Source organism: Triturus cristatus, chromosome 5_2 (genome assembly GCF_964204655.1).
Source record: "Triturus cristatus chromosome 5_2, aTriCri1.1, whole genome shotgun sequence".
Taxonomy (NCBI): Eukaryota; Metazoa; Chordata; class Amphibia; order Caudata; family Salamandridae; genus Triturus; species Triturus cristatus.
The window spans coordinates 905,064,006-905,083,885 of record NC_140588.1 but is presented as its reverse complement, the minus strand read 5'-3'; the positions used below and the strand labels follow the sequence as shown (position 1 = coordinate 905,083,885).

Genomic DNA, 19,880 nt, shown 5'->3' with positions numbered 1-19,880 from the left:
ATTATCGTTTTTCGCGGCGGCCATTTTGTAACAGTAAACCTCATCTGGTTTTCACTGAGTAAAGCAGGCAAAACATATCATTTGAACATAAATGCTTTTTAGCAGCAACATTTGACAATTGCTTGTACACTTTTAAAATTCAAGTGTTACTATTGCCTGCCGTATTTCTCTCTATCATTAAGCCCTGAATGGGCTGGCTATTCCGCAAAAAAGAATCTACATGATGATGTGTCTATCTGACACGAGCATTAGCAATCATATAACAAATTACATAGTTACGACAATCCTATATTTATACATTAATATATGTATGGCCATACATTGAATATCTAAGATACCATCTTTTAAGTACTCTTGTTTGGTTTAGTAGAACTCTGTTCTATCCTATATGGACCCACATTTCTTCTTCATTGTTGAGTCCTTTTGGACATTTGGTTTGCATTTTGATAATGTATTTCGATTCCAGTATACGCAATTTCTTCACTCGGTCTCCCCCTCTTTCCGATTTTACAATCTGATCCAGACAGAAGAACGTGAGAAGATTGCTATTGCTATTGTGTTTCATCTCGAAGTGGCGTGCAACTGGATAGTTTTGATCTCTATTGTTTGTTGCCCTCAGGTGTTCTAGAATTCTTTTCTTTGTTGGGTGGATCGTACTGCCCACATATTGCTTACCACATGGGCACACTAAACAATAAACTGTAAAATCTGAATTGCAATTCAAAAGTTTTGGGATCGGAGTTCTTCCTTTCTTTCCTGGTATCTGATAGTCTTTAACTTTGTGACTGTATTTGCATGCTTTGCATTTCATGCAAGGGAAGAAACCCTTGATGGATATTGGTTTCTTCCTTCTAGGTAAATAATGACTATTCACCAAATGGTCTTTCAGGGAATTTCCTCTTCTATAGGTCACTAGGGGGTTGTCAGTTAATTTGTTTCCCACTACATGATCAGATTTCAGTATCCTCCAATTTCTTCTGAGGATCTAAAACACTTGAGAAGACTTGTCGCTGAAAATAGTGATAATTCTAATGTTTTCATCTTTACATCTTTCCTTATCCACAAGTAGATGTTGCCTCTCTATGGAATTACATTGGAGTTCAGCTTTATCTAAGATGCCTTTACAATAGCCTCTCTTTTTGAATCTTAATTTGGCCTGGCTAACTGCTTTGTTGTATTCCGGAGTAGTAGAGCAATTACGTTTCATTCTCAAACTCTCCTAAGGGTATATTATTCACTACACTTCTCGGATGACAACTTCCTGCATGGAGAAGGGTGCTTCCTGCCGTTGGTTTTCGATAAAGTGTTGTTTCTATGTTGTTTCCTTCTATGTATACCCTTAAGTCTAAATACACTACCTCCTCCTGCTGATACAACTTGTGAATTGTAGGTTCTGGTTATTGATATTCAGAGCTTTAATATACTCTTCTACATCGCTCTGCGGACCACGCCACAGAATGAACAAGTCATCAATGTACCGCGTCCACAGAGCGATATTATCCATCCACTTTTCATTGGTACCGGTCCAGGCCACGTGCTTCTCCCACCAGCTCACGAACAAGTTCGCGTTGCTGGGGGCGAAGCACGTTCCCGTCGCCGTACCTTGCTTTTGCAAGTAAATTTGTCCAGAAAATACAAAGATGTTATGTGTTAAGCAAAATTCAGTTAGTTCCATTAGCATCTCATTATGTTTCTGATACTTCAATGGTCTTTTACCCAAGAAAGCTTTGATTGCTTCTAGGCCTTTCACATGATTTATAGAAGTGTATAAACTGGCAATATCCAATGTTATCAATAACATATTGGGCTCCCATGTTATATCCTCTATGATGCGCAAAAAGTCTTTCGTATCACGTAGATACGAGGTCAAGTCTTTCACCATAGGAGAAATGAAATGATCAATATATATTGAAGTGTTCTCCAATAGACTGTTCTTTGAAGATACAATCGGCCGCCCTGGAGGCCATACTGTACTTTTGTGAGCTTCCCCATGCCTTTGCGGCTTCCAGCAGCTAGCCCCCACCGGTTCGGACCCCCACTTTGGGCGGGAGAATCTGCGGGAAAACCAAGTGAGGAAGGAAGGTGTGCCCACCTTTGGAGACGAGGTGAAGCACAACTCTTAGTCCCCGTTATCTTGCAGATGGGGCATCCAGCCAACCTGAGCGAGGAATATGCCCCCCTCCCACTGGCAGGTGGCATAATACGGGGTGTACCCACCCCAAGGAAGGGAGCAATTGGTCCCAACCTTTACCTACCTGTAACGTCCCTAAATCTAGTATTTAGGGGCACCCCTGAACCTTGCCTCCTCAGACAAGAACCGACCAAGAAGAAGAGAAGGTGAGGGACCGAACAGCCGTGCTGAAACTAAGAAGAGGACGACACCCACTGACTTTGTTTCCTGTGAGCACCCGGTTTGCTCACCCACAGACTCTGGCTCCGGCCAAATCCACGAGTCTGCACCAAACGCCCACGGCCCGAGTTTGAGTGGCCAAACACCACAAGGTTGTCTCCTCGGCGATCCTGACCTGAGATCTGGTGATCTCTGACCTGCCTCGAAGCCTGAAGCCTCTTTCTGGAGGATCCCCGCGACTGGAGCTGGTAAGAAAACCAGACGCCTATAGACCCCCCCCCCCCCCCCCCCCCCCGCACCAGACATCCACGGCTTTAGGTGACCCAATCAATGGTGTCTCAGCATCCCAACTTACCTCTCCAAACAGTGGTCTCCTCCAGAAGATCTTCGTCCCCGAGCCTGCAGTCTATGTTGCAACTGGAGAATCACCATTGAAAACCGGGCATCCAACGTCAAAACATCACCCTGCACCATGCCGCCGCTGCGGATGTACCTAGGGTGCTAACTCGGATCCCCCTTTGCCCTGAGCATAACACCAGGAGCTTTGCTCTCGCAAGCCTGTGGCCTGCTCGTGAGCAGCCACCAACCAAAGCCCCCTATTCCCCATTGGATAACATTAGGCCTCAGCACTCTGCACCCAGTCACCCTAGTGCCGCTGAGGGTGTTTCAAGAGCTGGGAACCCTGCTTCTAACCCCAGAATACCAACTCCCACAACCAAGTACTTACCTGTTAACCGATGACCACATTTTCCTCTGTAGGAATAAATTGACTGTTTTTCCTTAAATTGTTCCAAGTGTGGAGTTAGTTTTGTATGAGAACTTGAAAAACTGCAAATAACTAAAAACTGCTTTACTTGCCTTTTCTCTAGGAAATGTCCCAGTGTGATATTTAGGCATATCACACTAAGTAGAAAAAGTAATCTGTAAAGTAATCAAAAGTAATCCAACGGTAATTTTCACTGTATTGAAAAGATTTACAACCTGTAACAAAGACATTTTCATTCAGCTTGCTTGTATTGTTCAACCTGCCTTGAAAAGTACCATATACACTTACCTGTGCCAGGCTTGCTTGGCGCTAGAAAATAAACACAACTAAATAATATTTTTGTACAAATCAAATTGGTCGGAGTTCAGTCTTTGAGTGTGTGACATTTTCTGATTCAGTGTGTACAACAAATGCTCAACACTACCCTCTTATAAAGCCTTACTGTTCGCCCACACTACCTCAAATAGAGAGTAGAGTGTTATCTACTTTTACCTCTGCCGAACTTTGGGGTTCCACTGGACTCTATGCTATACCAAAATGAGGTATAGTTTGCACAAACAGAGATAGCTTCCAACAGTTTACAATCATATATAAATCCCTAGATGATCTGTCTTACATATGAAAACGGTTTATTTAACTTGTCAGTTATAAGGTACACTCAAATTAAGGTCCTTATGACATGGATTACGAGAGTACAAAGATGGCCGCCATAGGAGGTAGAGAGAATAGGCCCTCTTCACCTGTAGTGTGATCATGAATCAATGATGTGTATATATGTTGCATGTACTTGCAAAGGATGTTAAGTATTTGTAACAGGCAGTGATATTGTTTACATTCTTATGCCATACATCATGACTGATTTGAGACAAGACTCATCCGCAATATAATCAAACATTTTTGAAATTATAAAAAGAGAAAACTTATTGCTACAAATCCACATTGCCAATACCAAGAATTAAAGTTGCAGCTAAAGATCATGTATTAGGATTGATAGTTTTGGTGATTTGACGCATTAAGAAGGCCGATGCTAAAACCAATAATGTTGGGTATATGCAAAATTAAGCCCATCTTTCATTACTTTAACAAAGTCCTTATCCAATGAAATGAGAGTACATGGTTATAATTATCTACTGAAAAAATGAACGTGCCGGCATTGACATAGGAGTCAAGCCGTAATGAGTCTGTTCACTAATCTCTAAATAAAGTAACAAAAGAATCCAGCGAGTGCTGCTGGTATATACAGATATTAGTATGACAGTATGACGTCAGATATTACATCACTTTATTTAGACACTTATTTACCCATGTCTTCTTCCATTAATCTTTAGCTATAAATATATTACAAATATTTATTTTTCAGAAAGACACATATGTCATCAGTGATGTAATATCTGACGTCATCAGCAGAGGATTGCGGTCGCGTGAGTTATAGTTGCCTGCACTAACTATAATGGGGGAATTTCATTGGTTTTTTACGAGTGAAATGTCCAGCTAACTATAACGTGTGAAACCTATGGTTTTTTAAGTGAATTTGCAAGGTTTTTTAAATTCTAATTCGTAACTATAACGTGTGTGAAACCTTTGGTTTTTTCAGTGAATTTCAAAGGTTTTTTAAATGCTAATTTATGTATGTATTTTTTATTTTTTTTATGGGATTTTTAGCGTGCGCGCACGGTGCGCGAACCTCGCTTAATTCTCCGTTAAAAATGGAAAAAAAAAATTTACGTGTGTTTTTTGAGCGTGCGCGCACTCCGCGATTTTTCGAGAAAAAAAATAAAATCTTTTTTTTGCCCTTGGGGGTCCTTCTGGGACCCCCTGACAAAGGCTAGGGGGTCAGGAACTGTCCACCCTGCCCCCTTTTCACGTTCTCCACCTTTGTTTTTCACCCCCTCAGACTGCGAGAGACAAAATGGCGGCCGACACTTCCTGGTTTCGACCGATTCGAATGTTTACCGACATCTAACAACCAATCAGAATTGCGCACGGCAGGGTGCGCGCACTGTGCGCGCACGGTGCGCGCGTATAGACATTTATATGCTTTTAAATGCTATTTTCTCAGGAAATACTGAACAGATTTACACGAGACCTTCAAAAGGCACTTCCTTGACCTTATGGCTACCTCTCTGCCAAATTTCACGTAATTCTGTTCAGCCGTTCGGGCTGTACCTTCGACTAAAGGTCCTATGGAAAAATGCATGGGGAAAACGTGTTTTGGGACCCTCCCTTTTTCTCGGCTCCCACTTGACTAATCACCCCGAGACTTTCAGGGTAGGAGCGGAGCGCCCCACCTATTTTGAAAATTTCGCGAGAATTCGTCAACCGGCGCCAAAGTTATTCATAAAAAAAAATTCAGATTTCCTATGGAAATTAGTTTGTAACCATAACTATCTACTGGCGACCGCCAGTAGATAATATATATATATATATATATATATATATATATATATATATATAGATAGAGATAGAGATAGAGATAGAGATATATAGATAGATATTTATATATATATATATACTCACTGAAAAAACCATAGGTTTCACACATGTTATAGTTAGCTGGACATTTCACTCGTACAAAACCATTGAAATTCCCCCGTTATAGTTAGTTCAGCTAACTATAACTCGCGCGACCGCAATCCACTGCTGATGACGTCACATATTACATCACTCATGACATCACTGATGACATCTCAAATGACATCACTGATGACATCATCCAGTGAATGTCTTTCTGATTTTTTTTTTTTATATATATGTATATCTAAAGGGTAATGGAAGAATAAATGGGTAAATAAGCGTCTAAATGGATGTTTTTTTTGTAAAATAATTGTATAACTGACTTTTTAACAGTATCTTAGTGAATACAAGTATTAGTGAGTAATGTTTAAATATTTAAATATCTGTATCAGTGTCTCACTTTGTGTATAAGTGGCTGCATGGGTTGGTGAGTAGCTACATGAGTGTATATGGGTTATTAGTTCGTTTTTAGAGTATCAGTATGAGTGTCTGTTTGGTTCAGTGGGGGATGTTACTTAGTGTATAGATGCATGAATGAGTGAACCACTGTTTGTATGTGTTTTGAAGACAGTATGTGAGCAGGACAGTATGGGTGGATGAGTGTGTGTATGGGTGAGTAAGAGAGTGAATGACTGTCTCAATAGTGTCTTTATGAGTAAGTCCATAAGTTTTAAACTAGTATATGTGAGTATTGATGTATATAAGTGAGGATATATGAGAGTGAGAGATTGGAAGAGTTCCTGTATAAATAAGTATGTTTTTCTATAAGTGAGTACATGTATGAGTGACTATATAGAAGTGATGATGAATGAGTGGATGCGTATGTAGATTTTGGAATTACTGAATAGGTTGTTCTAACTGGTATTGGTATCTATAGTTTTCAAAACTTTAGTTTGTATTTTTCAATGTGTGTATCAAAGTTTATATTAGGATAAGAGGAGGTCTGCCACTCTTACACAAGGATGATGTCATCAGTGATGTCATGAGTGATGTCACTGAGCATGTCATGAGTGATGTAATATGTGACGTCATCAGCAGTGGATTGTGGTCGCGCGAGTTATAGTTAGTTGAACTAACTATAACGGGGGAATTTCAATGGTTTTGTACGAGTGAAATGTCCAGCTAACTAGAACATGTGTGAAACCTATAGTTTTTTCAGTGAATTTGCAAGGTTTTTTAAATGCTAATTCCTAACTATAACGTGTGTGAAACCTATGGTTTTTTAAGTGACTTTGCAAGGTTTTTTAAATGCTAATTTCTAACTATAACATGTGTGAAACCTATGGTTTTTTCACTGAATTTCAAAGGCTTTTTAAATGCTAATTTATGAATGTATTATATTTTTTAAATATTTATTTTACAATAAGCTCCCTATGTATATAGTTATAGATTGACTGTATCCTGTAATATGGAATGGCTCAGCTTTTTTTTTTTTTAATTTGGATAAAGTTGAACAGCATAGTTAATTTTTTCTATAAACTTATAAACAGTTTAATTTTTTTTGTAATTTTTTTTTTTAGGGTTTTTGACGGTGCGCGCAGCGTGTGCGCACGAATACGTGCTCTGTGTGCGCATGCGTACGTGCTCCGTGTGCGCATGCGAACGTCGTGCGTGCTCCGTGCGCGCGTGCTCCGTACGTGCATGCGCGCGTGCGTGCGCGCACGGCAAGTCATGTGATTACGAAATAACACTTTTCATTGGTTCATAGTAGTTTCAGTTCCAGAATCTTCCAACACCACACCCACTCCCCTCATTATTTCTTCTGATTCCCTGGGAGAAGGAGCTGAGCAGCTTTTCCAGTACTTGAAAATGGCAGAGCAGCAGTCATCTTCTGGGAGTGAGGAGGAGACCTTTGTGCCACCAAGACAGAGGAAACAAAAAGACTCATTTGTTTGGAAATATTTTACTTTTCCAGATGGCCAGAAGAAGGTGAATGCTCCTAAAGTCACCTGCACTATTTGTGGAGTGGTCTTATCAAGAGGATATCCTAAAAAAAAATACTCTTTGAGTATCTACTCTGTTAAGGCACTTTAGTGGAGTACATCCTGTGGCTTATGCTCGGGAGTGTACCCGAGCTGCAAGAGACAACCCTCCAGCAGCTCAGCCGAGCACTTCATCTGCGGCCGCAGCTTCACCTTCTTCTCAACCTCTGGATATCCACCCTCTGTTCCAGAGGGTTCATATACAGTGCAATATGTGCAATGCTGTTCTCTCTTATGGTGACACCAGCATTAACCTAATAGACACCAAGATACAGCAGCACACATGCCCCACCCCATAACTTTTGTTTCTTTTTGTTCCTCTGTTCCTCAATTAACACAACGGCTCTTTTTAGAGCCAACCAACATCTAAACACTTGCACTTGATTTTTAATTCTATTTTTTTTAATGATTTTTTTTCTGCCGTGCGCGCACCCCGCGATTTTTTGAAAATAAAAATGTTTTTTTCACCCTTCGGGGTCCCTCAGGGACCCCCTGACAAAGGCTAGGGGGTCAGGAACTCTCTACCCTGCCCCCTTTTCACGTTCTCCACCTTTCTTTTTCCCTGTCACACACACAACACACAAAATGGCGGCCGACACTTCCTGATTTCGACCGGTTGCGAATGTTGACTGACATGTAACCACCAATCGGAATTACGCTCGCGCACGTTATGGTGCGCGGCTATAGATATTTATGTACTTTAAACTGCAATTTTCTCAGGAACTACTGAACAGATTGACACCATATATGCAAAAGGCACATGCCTGACCTGAGGACTACCTCTTTGCCAAATTTCAAGAAATTCTGTTCAGCCGTTCGGGCTGTACCTTCGACTAAAGGTCCTATGGGAAAATGCATGGGGAAAACGCGTTTTGGGACCCCCCCTTTTTTCTCAGCCCCCGCTTGACGAATCACCCCGAGACTTTCAGGGTAGGAGCTGAGCGGAGCGCCCCATTAGTTTTGAAAATTTCGCGAGGATTCGTCAACCGGCGTCAAAGTTATTCAAAATAGAATTTTGAGATTTCCTATGGAAACACGGTCCTAACTAGAACTATCTACTGGCGACCGCCAGTAGTAGATTTTATATATATAGAGATATATATATATATATATATATATATATATATATAGATATATAGATATAGATATAGATATAGATATAGATATAGATATAGATATATATATGGATATATATATATATAGATATTCACAGAAAAAACCATAGGTTTCACACATGTTATAGTTAGCTGTACATTTTACTGATAAAAAACCAATGAAATTCCCCCGTTATAGTTACTGTAGGCAACTATAACTCACGCGACCGTAATCCTCTGCTGATGCTAATACTGTATTTAGACACTTATTTGCCCATGTCTTCTTCCATTAAATTTTAGCTACACATATATTACAAATATTTTTTTTTCATAAAGACACATATGTCATCAGCAGAGGATTACGGTCGCGTGAGTTATAGTTGCCTACAGTAACTATAACGGGGGAATTTCATTGGTTTTTTATCAGTAAAATGTACAGCTAACTATAACATGTGTGAAACCTATGGTTTTTTCAGTGAATTTGTACGGTTTTTTAAATGCTAACTTACTTTACGCCATTCGTGGCGTGCGCGCCCAGTTAACGCAGTTCGTTCCGTGCGCGCACGGTGCGCTTTGCGCACCGTGCGCGCACAGTGAGCACGCGGTGCGCACCGCGCGCCCACTTTACGCAGTTAGTGCCATGCACGCACGGTGGTCACGCGGTGCGCTGCGCGCACCGCGTGCCCACATTATGCGGGATGGGCCATGTACGCACGACGCGCTTCACGCACCGTGCGCACATGGGGGACATATTATGCGCATCGTTGTGAAATGTTTTGTTTATTATTTTCATTTGTTTGATATGCCATGCACAAATGGTGCCCTTAGGGCACCATTTGCACTTGGGGTGGGGAGAGTGTGGATATTTTTTTTTTTTTTAAACCAATTTTTACCGTACGCGTACGGTAAGCGTAATCGGCGATTTTTCGAAATGGCCTTGGGGGTTGTTTGGGGCCCGTATATCACTGCTGGGTGAATATTATCTCAATAAACTGCCCCTTTACACATTTTTGGGCTTCATTTATGCTGCCCCACTCAGAGTGCGAGAGAGAAAATGGCGGCCGCCGCTTCCTGGTTTCGGCCGAATCGAATGTTTACTAAGATCTAAGAGCCAATCAGAATCTCGCTCGCGCACGTCACCGTACGCGTACGGTAAGCGCACCGTAAGCGCACCGTAAGCTGGCTCAGATATATATATTGATTTAAAGGCTATTTTCTCAGAATCTACTGAACAGATTTACACCAAACCTACAAAAGGCACTTCCTTGACCTGAGGACTACCTCTCTGCCAAATTTCAAGTAATTCTGTTCAGCCGTTCGGGCTGTAGCTGTGTCTAAAGGTCCTATGGAAAAATGCATGGGAAAAACGCGTTTTGGGACCCCCCTTTTATCTCCGCCCCCGCTTGACGAATCCCCCCGAGACTTTCAGGGTAGGAGCGGAGCGCCCCACCTATTTTGAAAAATTCGCGAGGATTCGTCGACCGGCGCAAAAGTTATTCAAAATAGAATGTTGCGGATTTCCTATGGAAACGTGGTCCTAACTATAACTACCTACTGGCGACCGCCAGTAGGTAATACAAAATAGAAGTAGAGAACTCTGGGTAGTTCTCAAGTTTAGGTGGAAAGCAACTCCTGTATAGAGCACTCTCAACACCAGCGACACTCTAGATCTGCTCAACTCAAATGTCTGCTTTTCTATCAGTCTTTAGGCATAGGATTAGCAAAGTCTTTTGCCATGTCTATAGCAAAGTGTTTAAGCATAGGACTAGCACAGTACTGTCCTTGCCGAGCTGTAAAATGACAAAAGCCATTTACCACTCCAGGCACAATATTACTGCTTTGAATTGGTAAAATACCAACCAAGCAAACCTGAGATGAGTAAAAGCAACCCCTGACACAGTGTTTCACTCTAATTATAGCTCTTCAGAGAGGTATAGCTTTGTCCAGACACAAGGGAGCACCCAGTATAAGTAACAAAAATACCCTTTCAGGCATAGAGTGACGAATAGGTTATGCAAAAAAGAAGCAGAGTCCTGTATAGTGCACTCTAAACACCAGCGACACTCTAGATCTGCTCACCTCAAATGTCTGCTTTTCTATCAGTCTTTAAGCATAGGATTAGCACAGTGCTATCCACGCAGAGCTAGAAATGGACAAAGTCTTTTGCCATTTCTACAGCAAAGTCTTTAAGCATAGGACTAGCACAGTGCTGATATATAGATATATATCTTTAAAGACTGATGTGATAATTTTAATTGGGGAGTACCAGCACTTCTCAGAAACAAGCAGGTAATCGGTTACAAGGTACCTGCACTTCTATGTTGTTCAATTTCAAGGGGTGTGTGTGTGTGTGTGTGTGTGTGTGTGTGTGTGTGTGTGTGTGTGTCTGTTAGTGTGTGTGTGTGTGTGTGTCTGTTAGTGTGTGTGTCTGTTTGTGTGTGTGTGTGTGTGTGTGTTAGTGTGTGTGTGTGTGTTAGTGTGTGTGTTAGTGTGTGTGTGTGTGTAAGTGTGTTACCCAGTGGCAGTAGTGTTTACTTAAGAAATGCATTTTTTGGTTTGCTTATATCTTTGTCACCACCTGGCGAGTCGTCGCAAAACATTTTTATTGCACCTCTGCTCCTAACTATAAAGTTTTGGGCGGTGCAGAGAAAAAAGTGGGGGAGGGTCTCTCGCCATGCACTGCGAATTAGCCCACATATTACATCACTCATTGCACCTTCGTTGTCATGATTGATAATGTTACTAAAGAAGTTGCAATAAAATGATTGCTAAGAAAACTGCATGGCAGGGGTTTTTTGTGAAAAAATAAATATATATAACCTTTATAAAGACCACTATTTAGCTGGGTACCTAAACGTATCTTTATAATGAATCAGTTAAAAATGCTCTTTACCTTATGAGTTGATAATATGTATGTTTGAAGATTTAATGTACATATTCTGTCTTGCAAGTCTTAATGTTTTATCTCTGTTTTAGATCCAGAGTACAGAAAGTTTCTGGAATCCTATAGTGTGGATGATGAAAAATTTATATCGACTCCGGAAACTTTGCTTGAGGAAATAGAGGCGAGAAACAAAGAATTAATAGGTATGATAGATCGGTAGGTGTTTTAAAAATAAGTCATGGCCTACACCAGTCCTAACAGTTTTAGGTTTTGATACGTTTTTTTTTATGTAAAGAGAGGGTGTGCCAAGAGAATATTCATTACCTCTTCTCTCTCTCTCTCTCTCTCTCTCTCTCTCTCTCTCTCTCTCTCTCTCTCTCTCTCTCTCTCTCTCTCTCTCTCTCTCTCTCTCTTCTCTCTCTCTCTCTCTCTCTCTCTCTCTCTCTCTCTCTTTCTCTCTCTTTCTCTCTCTTTCTCTCTCTCTCTTTCTCTCTTTCTCTCTCTCTCTCTCCTCCCCCCCCCCCTCTCTCTTCCTCTCTCTCCTCCCCCCACCCCCCCCAAGGACAAAAACAGCAGAAAGCAAATGTAAGCCTTGTTAGATCTTACCACTGCCTATCCCTCAGGATCCTCACCTCTGCCACTAAGGCTCTTGAGACCCATCATTCCTTTCCAAGACCCCAGTCAATAAAGTTTGCAGCTTTTACAACTTTCTCCACCAATCGTGAAATCAACACTTTTGTAAAAGTCCCACGATTTCTACAAAAGTGCTCGCGAAAACTAAGGAAATTGTAATTTTTTAGAAATGAAAATTGGGTTTCTCCTCCTCTTATTGGCTCTGTGCTGTCACAAAGCCAATAAAAGGAAGGTGAGCAACATGGCAGTTGGCGGGAGAGAGAAGGTGTTGGATTCCTCTATGTGCATCTCTAGGCCCCCACTCACTTTACTTTATCTATGTCAAGCCTCATTGCCAAAAGCCACCAGTTTATCCTCACGGTGTTTAGGCGTAAAAAGCATATTAAACTGCCCAGACATGTCTTATTGTTTTATCTTTATACAGGCATTCTGGTGGGTAACGGAGTCAATTGGATGACATGGATACGTAGTAAACAATTTGGTTTTTGGCACCTATGCATAGCACAAATTGGGCCCAAGGGTATTAGAGCCCTTTACATGTGCAGCAGCTACATTTCTCAAAGTGAGATTCATACAAGTGTGTTTTTTCAAGGCAAGTTGAGTTTAGGATTTGCTGAGATTCACAGTATGTTGAGGCAGTGGCTATTCCTGTGCTGATTCCCCATGTCCCATCGCCGGAAGCTCTCGCAAACAGCAGAGCTACTAGAACCTCTTTTTGGTCCACATACAGAGGTCTCACACCACACCACACCACATAATAATCCACTTTCATGAAATAGTCCATACCAGTTTTTTGCTGTACTATATTCCCTTGGTAATGACGCCTCTTGAAGTCAGTCAATTGCACCCAAATTCTTCAAAATGATACTATGTCAACATATTTGAGAATTCACAGTAAATATGAGTCTGCTTGCTCAATAATTTAAATCTGGAAAGTTAATACCGTTTCTCAACTCTTGACGGACCTGGTTTTCCCTATTGAGGAAGATCCCTCTTGTGTTTCTAACTCTGATAAGAGGGTAGGGTTAATGCAGTTCAGGAGAGTGCATTGGCCAATAAGATAACCACAAATCATAGTGTAGAGGCAAATGTTGCATCACATAATGCTCTTCTTATTTGTTCACCCCCTCCCAATATTCCCATTCTCTGTGAGCTCCATCATGAGAGGATTCTCTCTAATAGTCTTATGCTGTAGAACTTTGGTTCTTAACCTTTGGTCTTATGTGGCCTCCCTCTTAATCTCTTTTGGAATTTGTGGGTCCCACATATTAATCAATATTGAAATTGGGGACCCCCACTGAATTCCTGCTGGAGGCCATGGCCTAAGCAGTTTCAATGACTTGGAACTGCAAGCAGTACACAATAACACAGAAGCAAGCATTCACATTGTAAATGTATTTCTGACTACAAAGATGATTTCAGGAAATCGTGCTCCTCACACAGACTGTAATCTGAGTGTAAAATGGGCTGTTAAAAAACTCCTGTAGTGCCATCATATACAGTAGGGTCAGAATCAGGCCATTTGCCCACTCCTTGGGAAGTTCTTCGAAGTCGACTGGCTTATCCACTGTTAGACCTGTCAGCCCTTTGGGTGGTCCCTCCTCCTCATTATGTATTTTGTCCCACTTTTGCCTCAAACCCTGTTAGAATTTTTCCTTTTTGGGAACCACCAGACTTTTTGGTATTGATGCAGATTCAGGGAGCCATTTTATCTACCCCTGGAACTTCTGTCTGAGGGCCTGGAGCACAAAATGGTGGCCACCCATTGTCACCTGTGACATCACTGGAACCTACTAGAACCTTCTGCAACATTCTGGAACCCTGTGACAGTTGGAGGCGGTTTAGAATGTTGGGAAGCTAAGTCAGAGTTGACAGTTGGAGTTGGCAGTTGGCACCTGACTGGTGAAGAGAGAGGAGCACAGAACTGAAGGAGGAAGGAGTGAGGCAGCAGGGGTGGAAACTTGTGCCTGGAGTGGGGTCCAGAAACCCACCCTTGATACTAGTCCCTACTGACTGAGCCCAGCCTGGAGCCCTGTGTGGGAGAAAGCAAGAAAAACCATCTTAAGGACCTGGACAGCAGGAACAGGCCTTAAAAGTAAAGAACAGCAAGTTCCTGACCTGGTTACTGGTAACTTCTTGAAGTCCGACGTCGAGAAGCCTGGAGACCTGGAGCCCGAGGTGGAGAAGCGGCGCTGACTGGAAAGCAGACGTCGTACCCGGAGCCGCCAGAGGTCGAGAGAGGGCGCCGACGGAGGTCGTGGAGAGTACCAGAGGTCGAGGAGGAAGTCACCCGAGGTCGAGTGAGCGGCGTGCCGGAGGTCGGGAGTGGAGATCGCACTCCGGAGTCGCCGGAACCTGAAGAGAATCGTGCCGGAGGTCGGGAGTGGAGGTCGCACTCCGGAGTCGCCGGAACCTGAGGAAAGGAGCACCGGAGGTCGGGAGTGGAGATCGCACTCCGGAGCCGCCGGAAGTCGACATCGAGCCGAGGCCGCCCGACGTCATCGAACTGGAGCCGCCCGAAGTCGACATCGAGCCAAGACTGCCCGACGTCATCGAACCGAGGCCGCCGACATCGAACCGGAACCGCCTCCCGGCGTCGACAAGAACTGTCATTGAGCCGAGGCCGCCGACATCGAACCGGAACCGCCTCACGGCGTCGACACGACCCCAGCGGCGTCGGACTTCATAAAAAGGGCAGTAAGTGGAATAGAGGGCGCCTAAGGCCCTGTGAAGCCCTAAGAGACCATCCTAGAGGCTAGAGAGGTGCTGGAACCAGCTTGATAGTGCCAGGGGTGAGCTGAGACTAATACAGAGGGGTTGTGTAGTGTGGGAGAGCCAGATCTCTAGATCCCCCCTTGATCTACCTCAGTTTAGGCCTCAGCCTTGTCCAAGCCAAGTAGTACACCCCTCAGGTCATCCAAAACTCTACAAGCTGGGATTGGGTCAAATCATCCCATTAGTACCTCAGGAATGTGAACTGATTTTCAAGTGTCACTGTTGGCTTCTATTATTTATTGAGAGCACTGTATTTATTGTATTCATCCTATTTATTGCCTCACAGTATTTATTGCCTCACAGTATATATTGTTTCACAGTATTTATTGTTGCACAGTATTTATTGTCTCGCAGTATTTATTGCCTCATAATATTTAATTGCCTGTTATGTAATGCACTTATATTTATGCCTTGATTATTTATGATCTACCTTATTTATTGAATCGTTAAGATAGTATTTATTTGACTTACCCTTCCACAGGAAAAGCCTTGTGTACTGTGATTGTATTATTATTTATTTAATCAGCAACTAAGAGAAAAGAAGATAAAGAGATATATTTTCAGTATAATTTTTAAGGTGTCGTTTTTGGAACGGATGCACGCATGGTTATTGTGTGGGTATGACGTATGCTTAGCACGGTGCCTGATCCCTGACCACTCGAGCCAAGCTACCACAGTGTATGTCTGGGAAGACCCACTACCACCCTTCCGGTGTGGGAGTGGGGTTTTCTAACCTAATTGGTGTTCAGCGGCGGGATTGAGCTGTGCCTACGCATACTCAACAATAACTGTGTGTAGTCCATAGGCCTACACCGGGAGTTTTCTCCAAGCGGCCTTCCTAATTGTGAGTTTTAGTTTTTTCCAAATTTACTCTGGTGGTGGGAGGAGGTATTATATAAGGTACCCCCCTGCATAGCTTCTGCAAATAACTGTCCTCTGACCTGAGTGGGCAAAATGGAGTTTGTGCTAGAAGACCTGGAAACCTATACTGTGGCCCAACTCAGGGAGTTTTGTCAGCGGGAGGGGGTGTATTGTTCCCCAGGAGCAAAGAAGGGTGCACTCCAAACCAGCTTAAGGGCTTGGGGGGGAGGCACGACGAGAAAGCAAGGCTGAGGAGGAGGACAGGGATAGAGAGCCCGACAGTGAGGGAGCTGGTTTGTACCAACCTGAGGTGGGGAACCTGTTAGCGGGGCCCAGGACACTTTCTAGGAAGGGCAGCAGTGCCTCTAGCGGTGGCTTGTCTGAAGTGGAGTTAACAGACCGGAGGGAGAAAAGACAGCTCACATGGGACTTAGCAAGGCTGGAGAAAGAGGAGGAGGAACAGAGGATGTCTCATGAGCTAAGGCTGAAAGAGATAGATCTTCAGATCCTACGAGCCGGGGCACACCCTATTCCTAATGGTGGCAGCGAAGAAAGAGAGTTCACCAGGGAACCCAAACCCTATTTGCCGAAGGACCTAGTGGCAAGCTATGGTGTGGGAGACGATATTGCCAAGTGGCTAGCGGCCTATGAGGTCTCATTAAGGGCCCATGGGGTTCCAGAGAAGTACTGGGGAGGGGGATTGTACAGGTACATGCCTCCAGCTGGTAGGGATGCATTATTGGCCCTAGAGCAGGATGAGCAGACCCACTACCCCACCATGAAAGTGGCGCTCATACGAAAGTTTGGACTAACACCCGAGAAATACAGACAGAAGTTCCGGGGTAGCCACAAACTGGGCACACAGAATTGGGTGGACTTCCTGGATTATGCAAAGAAGGCATTAGAGGGTTGGATTCAGGGCAGTGAAGTGAGGAACTATGAGGGGTTGTTTGATTTAGTATTGAAGGAACACCTGCTCGAAAAATGTTTCCCTGAACTGCGTAAACACCTGGTGGATAGCAAGCTGACCAATCCCCGGAAGCTTGCTGAGGAGGCGGACATTTGGGCTAGTACCCGGGTGTCCACAAGGGGGACTGGAGGGGATACTCAAAAGGCCGGACAGGGCGCCCCCCAGAAGAAAGAGGGAGGGGAAAAGAAAAAGGAGTTCTCCAAAGGCCCCCAAAATAATTTCCAAGGTAAGGGAACAGGATTCACCCCTAGGGCTAACCCACCCAGAAACCCTAATCCTGGCCAGAGTCAGCAGCCAAGGGTTGTCCATTGCTTCGAGTGCGGTGGCGTTGGACACTATAAGGGAGATGCGAAGTGCCCAAAACGACCACCCCCTCCCATTGGAGGAAAGACCCCCGGAGTAGCTAGTGTAGTGCTCGGGGAGGAGATGCCTTTAATTAAGGGAAGGGAGTGGGCGGGTGTCACTTTTGTGTCCCTGGGAGAACGGGAGATGGTTCCTAAGATCCAGGTGCCCGCAAATACCGCAAAGTATAGGCAGTGGGTCACCATCAACGGCCAAAGAGGGGAGGCTCTGAGAGACACAGGAGCCAGTATGACTATGGTGCGTAGCCAACTGGTGTCTCCAGAGCAGGTAATTCCCGATGTACTCCACCCAGCCGCGATGGCTGACGGCAGAACAGGCCACTATCCGGTGGCCGAGGTTCCCTTTGAATGGGAGGGGGTTGCAGGTTCACTTCGACTTGCCGTAAGCCCTGCCGTGCCAGTCGATTGTCTACTGGGGAATGACATGGAGCACAATGCTTGGAAGGAGGTGGAATACCGGACTCACACTGAGATGCTGGGTACACCTGACTGGGCCTGTGTGAGCACAAGGTCCGCGACTACCCGGAGAGGGAGTTCGTTTCGGCTGGAGCCTGGAACAAAGGCCCAGCCAGCTGCCAGTCAAGGGAAGAACCGAGGACAGGAGGAGCCTGCCTCGGCGTCCGCCCCCCGTAGGACGGATAGGCCACCGGAGGTGGTGGACCAGGAGTCTGCGGTGGGGGATGTCACCGAACTGGAGGACCTACCCATCCCGGCCGAGTGGCACGTGGAGGGAGGCCCGTCCAGGGAGGAATTCTGCCAGGGCCAGCAGGAGTGCCCTACCCTTGACGGACTGAGGCGACAGGCCGAAGCCCAGGCAGCAGGGAACGTTGAAGGGAACTACAGTGTTTACTGGGAGGATGGCCTCCTCTACAGTGAACCCAAGGCACCCCTACATGGATCGTCACGAGCCTTGGTAGTCCCTCAACGTTATCGAGCCTTCCTTCTGGAGTTGGCTCACGAGATCCCATTGGCAGGACACCTGGGGCAAGACAAGACCTTCGCCCGTCTTGTCCCACACTATTATTGGCCTCAATTGAAAGTGTCGTCCGATACCTACTGCCGGACATGTGTGTCTTGCCAAGCCAGTGGGAAAACAGGGGTGAAGCTGAAAGCTCCCCTGGAACCACTTCCTGTTGTTAGCACCCTCTTTGAAAGGGTGGGCATCGACATTGTGGGTCCGTTAGATCCACCTCCTACAGCTGGTCACAGGTTTATCCTGGTTCTGGTGGATCATGCCACACGGTACCCAGAGGCAATACCTCTGAGGACCATTACAGCACCTGTTGTGGCTAGGGCCCTGATGGGAATCTTTACCCGAGTGGGTTTTCCCAAGGAAGTTGTGTCTGACAGGGGGACCAACTTCATGTCAGCGTACATGCGGGCCATGTGGAAGGAGTGTGGAGTGACCTACCGGTTCACCACTCCTTACCACCCTCAGACCAATGGTCTGGTGGAGAGGTTTAACAAAACCTTGAAAGGCATGATCAGAAGTCTGCCTGAAAGCCTGCGGAGGAAATGGGACGTCCTCCTACCCTGTCTACTCTTTTCTTACAGGGAAGTGCCACAGAAGGGAGTGGGCTTCACCCCCTTCGAGCTTTTGTATGGGCACCCTGTACGTGGACCTCTCAACCTGGTGAGAGACGGATGGGAGAGAACTCCCAGGAAGCTTCCCCAGGACGTGGTGAGCTACATGCTGGCCTTCCGGAGCCAAATGGCTAAGTTGTGGAAGCAAGCTTCTGACAACTTGGAGGCCAGCCAAGCAGTAATGAAGGCGTGGTATGACCACAACGCTCACCCGGTGGAGTTGGAGCCTGGCCAGAAGGTGTGGGTGATCGAACCCGGAGAGCTTAGCGCCCTCCAGGATCGCTGGTCAGGACCCTTTGAGGTATTGGAGAAGAAGGGTAAGGCTACCTACTTGGTGGATCTTAAAACCCCTCGTCAGCCCCTACGGGTGCTGCATGCCAACCGCCTCAAACCCCACCACGAGAGGCCCGAAGTCATTTTGATGATGGTGACTGACGGAGCAGAGGACGCGGAAAGCGAGCCTCTCCCCGATTTGTTTGCGTCTCAAGAGAAGGATGGGTCGGTAGAGGGAGTGATTCTCTCCCCATCTCTAACTCCTGAACAGCAGGAGGACTGCCGCCAGGTCCTGGGACAGTACTCTTCGTTGTTCTCCCTTGTTCCGGGTAGGACTCACCTGTGCGTCCATGACGTGGACACAGGAGACAGCCCACCTGTGAAGTCCAAGATCTACTGGATGTCAGACAAGGTGAAGGCCAGCATTAACAGTGAAGTCACTAAGATGCTGGAGCTAGGAGTGATCGAACCTTCCAGCAGCCCCTGGTCCAGTGGTGTTAGTACCAAAAGCTGCACCACCGGGTGCCCAACCGGAACTGAGGTTCTGTGTGGACTACCGGGGACTGAATTCAGTAACCAAAACTGATGCTCTTCCGATCCCTAGGGCGGATGAATTGATTGACCGGCTGGGAGCTGCCCAATATCTAAGTACCTTTGACCTTACTTCTGGGTACTGGCAGATCTCTTTGACCGATGGAGCAAGGGAAAGGTCAGCCTTCTCCACGCCCAATGGCCACTACCAGTTCTGTGTGATGCCCTTTGGGCTCAAGAACGCACCTGCCACGTTTCAGCGCCTGGTAAACCAGATCCTCACCGGAATGGAGAGTTTCTC

The 19,880-nt window shown here is 45.1% G+C and overlaps 1 protein-coding gene across 2 annotated transcripts in view; it reads left to right on the top strand.

The window, feature by feature from the left end:
• Window positions 1-19,880, top strand: part of UPF3B (UPF3B regulator of nonsense mediated mRNA decay) — a 291,003-nt gene that overhangs the window by 149,656 nt on the left and 121,467 nt on the right. For both annotated transcript variants that reach the window (XM_085608075.1, XM_085608076.1), the window contains exon 5: window positions 11,683-11,793. In XM_085608075.1, coding sequence (XP_085464201.1) covers window positions 11,683-11,793 — 111 coding nt within the window. The remainder of the gene's footprint in view (window positions 1-11,682; window positions 11,794-19,880) is intronic.